This window comes from Harpia harpyja, chromosome 2, assembly GCF_026419915.1.
Source record: "Harpia harpyja isolate bHarHar1 chromosome 2, bHarHar1 primary haplotype, whole genome shotgun sequence".
NCBI lineage: Eukaryota > Metazoa > Chordata > Aves > Accipitriformes > Accipitridae > Harpia > Harpia harpyja.
The window spans coordinates 60,881,371-60,888,262 of NC_068941.1; the positions used below are offsets into that span (position 1 = coordinate 60,881,371).

A 6,892-nucleotide genomic window follows, 5' to 3' on the forward strand; every position below is an offset into this window, starting at 1 on the left:
GCTGCCTAAAGGTCATGTCTACCTAAAAGTGTGTTTGCTTTGTGAGGTATAGAAGTGTTCAGTTTTCAAGGTAATTCTAAGAGGTTTTCTCCCTAAATTCCCTAATTTGCTAGTAATCCAGTTTCCCTTTCCTCTTCCTTATCACCTGCCAGTTCAGTAGGTTCCTTAATACAGGAGTCACGGGCTGTCATTTGTTTTGTTTTATAGAGAAATGGGAAATAAATCCCTCGGAACTGACATTCATGAGAGAACTGGGGAGTGGTCTGTTTGGCGTAGTGCGCCTTGGGAAATGGAGGGCGCAGTATAAAGTGGCCATCAAGGCAATTCGGGAAGGTGCAATGTATGAAGAGGATTTCATTGAAGAAGCTAAAGTAATGATGTGAGTTGTGTGCTTGGCACTCTTACTGGCAGTTCTAGGCCTCTGATGCCATATACTGATTATAAATAAAACATTTGGGGTGGGTGGTATTTTTTGCAGTTTTGTGGGTTGGAGAGCTAGCACTGGGCGGAGGAAGTAATATCGACACGATCTCAATCTTTTCAGGAAGCTAACACATCCTAAATTAGTTCAGCTGTATGGTGTGTGCACACAACAGAGACCTATTTACATTGTGACGGAGTTCATGGAGCATGGCTGCCTTCTCAATTACCTGAGACAAAAACGGGGAGTTTTGAGTAAAGACGTCCTGCTCACTATGTGCCAAGATGTATGTGAGGGAATGGAGTACCTGGAGAGAAACAGCTTTATCCACAGAGACCTGGTAACATCCCATTAGGCAATACACTCTTCTTAGAAGTTTTTATTTTTGAGCTTACTTATTCCTTTTTGATACGGCCTGTTTGTAAATGACTGCTTTTTGTTCCTGCAGAAAATTCTAAGTAGTTTAAGTTGGCTGTTTAGGTTCTAAGCAAGTCTTTAAAGCTGCACCATCCAGAAAAAGATGAGAGGTTTCTCTCTTCTGAGAAAATGGAATAAAATCTGAAATTTTTATAAAGAGTTGATAGCTATTTGCACTGAAATAATAGCTTATGTCTGTTCTTTACTGGTGCCATTTTCACCACTCATGAATCCCTCGAGATGATAATTTTTTTCTGGTGATTTTTTTACAAAATAGTTTAGTTGTCAAAGCAGTACTATCGAGAGCAAATGCACATGTACTTTTTATTCCAGAGCATAATGAGAATACACCACTGAACTTTGTAAATCGGTGAACTTGCTATGCAATGAGGACAAAGTCCTCATTAGACCATTGTAATTTGTCTGCGAGAGACTGCAAGTTTTTCGTCAAACTCTAACCATTCCCTTTGCAGGCTGCCAGGAACTGCTTGGTGAGTGACTCAGGAGTGGTCAAAGTGTCGGATTTTGGAATGACAAGGTACGGCTGAGTGTGCAGACATACTTGTGGGGATTTGGGAAAATTCACCTAACCCTTGTACTTAGCCATAAGGCAACACATGCCCAGCAAAATACAGGCAAAAATTATCTTTTTTGACCTCTCTAGGGAGCATCGTATGGTTCATTTTTTTTCCAGTGCCTTTAAAGCTTGTTCGTTCTATGGTCTTGTGTCGATTTCCTTACTCATTTTAATTCTGGAAAATCAAAACTAGGCAGTTTATTCTCTAGAGAGGTAAGTGTGTCCAGTGCTTACCATGAGAGGACTGGCTTTAAACTGACTCTGTGGTCTGACTGGTCTTCTACTAGCAACTTTCTGTAGCATCTGTGAAAATCTTGCAAATTTTAATCTTGTAGTGATGCAGGGGGCACATTAGAGCTTGTGTCTCGGACAGCAGAGCTCATGCTGCAGAGATAATAGTTGTTAATCTGTATTTTGGTAAATAAATGATAGAAAGAGGCTATTCAGTGAGTTTGGAATCCTCTTGGGGTAGGTGGTTCAGAGTTGCATCTCGCTAGCCAAAGTGCTGGGAGGTGCTGAGACCTGGAGAGGGGTTAATTTCCTGCCCTTGTTAGCAATGTTAGCAACCCACGGGTGCTACGTCAGGTGGGTGACGTGTGGGTGAGGCAGGGAGTGGGGAGCAGCGCTTATAAGGTAGGTCTTAAAGCACTGTGGTTTGACCATGGTCTTCTTGGCTTTTGCCACCTTTCTGTGCTACTGAGCTTGCATGTCCCCTGACATCTGAATTCAGACTGGCTGGTAAGAAACAGAGCAAGAAATCTATGCTTTTGCATCCTTTTCTTTTGTAATACAGACATTTAACTTGCAGGTGGCCTAGGCCTGTGTTGTATAGCTAATAATCACAAGAGAAGACTCTGAGGTAATCAGAAAAATGAACTGGGTCTTGACTGAAACCTTAGTAGTGCCCCAGAGAAGCTATTTTTATCGTGTGATGCTAACAATCATGGCCATTAGGTGGCAATATGAGCTTCTAATATTCAAATCCAAATCTAAATTATGATTTGCAGGCTTGGAGGCTGACTGAAGGATATCATGTTTTTCTTTTTTTTTTCTTTTTTTTTTTTTTTTTTTTTTTTAGGTATGTCCTTGATGATCAATACACAAGCTCCTCGGGGGCTAAATTCCCGGTGAAATGGTGCCCCCCTGAAGTTTTTAATTATAGCCGATTCAGCAGCAAGTCAGATGTCTGGTCCTTTGGTAAGACATTCATCATTGAAAGAAAGCACTATTTTTACATTTTATCAATAGCAGTTAAGCTCCAGTTATTAGGAAGGATTCAGACATATGAGAAGATCTGAGGAGAAGCTCAGAGAAACCATTTGCCATGGTTTTATGCTTGCATAAAGTTCCACAGAGACCTTTAGAACTGTTATTTATTAAAACCTATGCTACTAGAATAAGATGTTTTCAGCTGTGACAGATGTGAACACTTTTTAGAATATGGATCTCAAACTATTTATCTATCAGAAATCCTGAGCCCAGGGCTCAAAATAAACATATATTATTAAGAAATTATTCGCTTATTTTCTTAATCTTTTTTTTTTTAAGGTGTTTTAATGTGGGAAGTATTTACGGAAGGAAAAATGCCCTTTGAAAAAAGCTCCAACTATGAAGTGGTAACAATGGTTAGCCAAGGACATCGTTTGTATCGGCCCAAACTAGCCTGCAAGCAGGTGTATGAAACAATGATGATGTGCTGGCAGGAGGTATATACTTTTTTGGTTTTTTGTCTTTGAATTGAAAAAAAGGTCAATCTAGCAACAGCAATTAATGTCTCTTGCAGCATTCTGACTGTATCCAGCTCTCTCAGCTATTCACGTGTTTATTGCTAAAGCAAAGATCTCCCCCTGGTTTGCAACTGGACTAGAGCTGTGATAAGAAAAACCACCGAGGAAATTTCAATGAAATAGACGGACTGTCAGATTCAGTATGCAAAGGCATTTAGTAACAAAATAAAATAATTGGTAAATCTGTGCTGGTCACAATTATATCTGCATACAAATACTGCTAGCAAAAAAAATTCAGTCAGAACGGCCCAGAGGTGGAGAATCTGATTTTATATTGCCTCAGTTTATTAATCATTACAGAAACATGCCAGAATGACTGAAAATATTTTTAAAGGAATGCTTTATTACCTGATTATAAATTATATAGGAAATATAGATTAACTGCAGTTGAATCTAAATACAAATCCCAAGGTTTATAAAGAAAGATAAAAATACATGGTACTATTAATCCTCCTAACCCAGAAAGATACTGACTGTACAATTTTCACAGAGGTCAAAGGGGCAGTGTCGTGGTTTAATCCCAGCCAGCAACTAAGCACCACGCAGCCTCTCACTCACTTCCCCCCCACCCAGTGAGATGGGGGAGAAAATGGGGAAAAGAAGTAAAACTCGTGGGTTGAGATAAGAATGGTTTAATAGAACAGAAAAGAAGAAACTAATAATGATAACGATAACACTAATAAAATGACAACAGCAATATTAAAAGGATTGGAATGTACAAATGATGCGCAGTGCAATTGCTCACCACCCACCAATCGACACCCAGCTAGTCCCTGAGTGGCGATCCCCTGCCCCCACTCCCCCCAGTTCCTATACTAGATGTGGCATCAAATGGTATGGAATACCCCGTTGGCCAGTTTGGGTCAGGTGCCCTGGTTGTGTCCTGTGCCAACTTCTTGTGCCCCTCCAGCTTTCTCGCTGGCTGGGCATGAGAAGCTGAAAAATCCTTGACTCTAGACTAAACATTACTTAGCAACAACTGAAAACATCAGTGTGTTATCAACATTCTTCTCATACCAAACTCAAAACATAGCACTATACCAGCTACTAGGAAGACAATTAACTCTATCCCAGCTGAAACCAGGACAGGCAGCAAACCCAAACTCAATGCTATCAACTAAATCAGTATAAAACTGTTTTTGTAGTATTGAAACGGAAAGTCTCTAAGTGGATAGGTGCATTTAATAGATGCCTCTAATTTTGAGAGAGCAATTGAGGAAACCAAGAATGGGAAGAGCTACATGATTTATTTCTAGTTAGTCTTTGCCACAGGGGGTGCTGGGAAAAAACTGCTCTTTTCCAGTAATAAAGATGACATACTGTCTGATGCTTGTCTTGGAGGAGAAGGTGCTGGAACAGAGAGCAATTAGTCATCAAACTAATTGGTGGAGGTCTAAAACTTACAAACCAGTAGGTTTATGCAGTGGAAAAAACGTCAGAAACAACAGTGCCCTGGAGGGCCACAGAATGACAAATAAGTCTGTAGTTCAAAAAAGCTATTCACAGGAGCTAGGAAACTACAGATCATTAAATTTTGTTTGTACTTGGTAACCTGCTTGAAATGGTCATTAAAATGGAATAATAAATTACCTGGAAGATAGTAAGTTATTTGTTAATGCTCTTTGAATGTTAATATTTATTTATAGGACTTACATGAGCATCAATGAATTGATTAAAAATTTATTGATTTCATCAGGGGTTCTTAACTATAAAAATCTAAGCAGTCATCACGTGGGAGAGAAAGAATCTTTGCAAATCACAAACAGGACACAAGTAAGGGCAAGATACTGTCAATCTGTCATAAAATATGATTAACCGTAGGTACCTCAGTCCTTGTTTAATAAATTTATTAATGATTTGTAGAGGGAAGTGAGTACTGAGGCTTCAAAATTCAGCAGGTGATAAAAATCTAAAGAGGCTGATAAATGGAGGAAAAGTGCAAGTTAACCCAGACATTCAGAAGATGCTAAATTAACTGTGTCAGCAAGGTCAGCAAAGAGACTATCTCAGTTTATTGCTGTAATTAAAAAAAAACAAACAGGATGTTATGACACATAAGGATCTCTGTGGAGAACAGAGTAGATAAAGGAGGCCGTTGTGTAAGTCTGATGCAGTCTCATTTTGGAGTCCAAAAAATAAAGTAGAAGTAAAAGACGTTTCAGAGAATGACACTCAAAATTCTTAGGAGCGTGAACAACTTGCGTAAAGAAAGATTGGAGCAATTCTTTGGGAGAGGTGGGAATGGGGAAGAAAAATGAAGAAGTGTAGCACTATGCAAAATAATGAATTATTATGAAGAGTGTAGTCCAGCAACACCTATTTATGTTTTTTTGAAGTGTAGAAAAAAAAAAAAGGTGACGCTTACTGAGATGAAGCAACACATTCAAAATTCACACAGTGAAATATTTTGGCATGTCACAGCTAATGAAATGGTAGATTTATAGCCACAGAATGATATCAAGACTAATAATTTATCAAAATCAACACAACTTTACTGCTTTCTGATCACAGCTGTGCATGCTTTTTATTTTTAGAAACCAGAGGGACGCCCGACTTTTGAAGACTTGCTTCACAAAATCATTGATATTGCAGAGGGTGAAGATGCTTTCTGAAAAAAAGACAACAGCAGCACAAGTACAGGAAAGAAGCTGCTTTCCAGACATGTGGCTTCACCATTTCTTTTAAAAGGCTTGATACTGTAAGCTGCTGGATGCTGCTAAACAGCATGGGGAATGTGTAACATCTGATCCACTCCAGCACAGAGTTTTACATGATGTTGGGAAATGAGCACAGTATCTTCAGCAATACTAGCAGTCTCTATGTTTTCTCTGAGAAGTCAGCATTGCATAGCTGGCAAGTTGAGCTCTTTATGGAGGAAGAGAGAGAATGTAGGCAAAGCCCAGGAGCCTAATTTGCATTTAGTGGGTTGCATTCATGTACATACAGTCCACGTTTCTGTGTTTCTCTTTACACAGGCAGTAGTATTAGTAGTGATTTGCATGCTTAAGAGTTGAAGGTGTCTATAAATGGCTATTTACTGACATTGAGATGTTCCCAGAGATTCTCCAGAAACATTATTTTTCTTGGTTGATGGGTGTTTTATGACACATCAAGAGCACAAAACATGCCTCTCATTTGCACATAGTAAGTAGGTTGTTAACAGCACAGTCCTCAATTTAGTGTAACACTCAAAAAGCTTTGCTTCAGAACTGAGCTGTGATATGCCCCAAGCCATTCTAGGTAGCTGGGTCAACCAGAGACCTCCCACAGTTAGTCTTGAAGTTATTTGTGAAAAATAAGTCCAAGATTCAGCACAACGGGCTGTCAGTGTACAATAGTACCTTGTTTTGGATTAATTATAAAATAATTTATATGCTGTATGTATTGTAAATATATAAATTCCATGCATTTATTTATATAAAGTGTGTTTTCTTGAAATTTTCAAGCACAAGTTTGTCCTACCTTCACTTACATACACAACTCGATACATGGGGTTGTAAATGAAAGAAAGTAAACTCTCAAGAGTGTTTAAGGAGGGCTCGTCTTTCTGACTGTCATCTGTACGTACAGTGATCTAACCTTTCTGTTCTTAACAGAAAATGTCATACTACACGTGTATGTAAATAAACTGAATGTTAACTATTGTTTGGAACCAACTAATATGTTGCCAATAATTTACTGTCAGTCTAT

General features: G+C 38.8%; 1 protein-coding gene across 5 annotated transcripts in view; it reads left to right on the plus strand.

Moving 5' to 3' along the window:
• Positions 1 to 6,858, plus strand: part of TEC (tec protein tyrosine kinase) — a 55,019-nt gene extending 48,161 nt beyond the window's left edge. For 4 of the 5 annotated variants that reach the window (XM_052780119.1, XM_052780120.1, XM_052780122.1 and 1 more), the window contains 6 exons: positions 208 to 379; positions 545 to 761; positions 1,312 to 1,376; positions 2,494 to 2,612; positions 2,964 to 3,121; positions 5,737 to 6,858. In XM_052780119.1, coding sequence (XP_052636079.1) covers positions 208 to 379; positions 545 to 761; positions 1,312 to 1,376; positions 2,494 to 2,612; positions 2,964 to 3,121; positions 5,737 to 5,814 — 809 coding nt within the window. In that variant the 3' untranslated portion in view covers positions 5,815 to 6,858. Of the gene's footprint in view, positions 1 to 207; positions 380 to 544; positions 762 to 1,311; positions 1,377 to 2,493; positions 2,613 to 2,963; positions 3,122 to 4,848; positions 4,976 to 5,736 lie in introns of all 5 variants that reach the window. The other variant, XR_008234136.1, reaches the window with a different exon arrangement.
• The last annotated feature ends 34 nt before the right edge of the window (positions 6,859 to 6,892 follow it).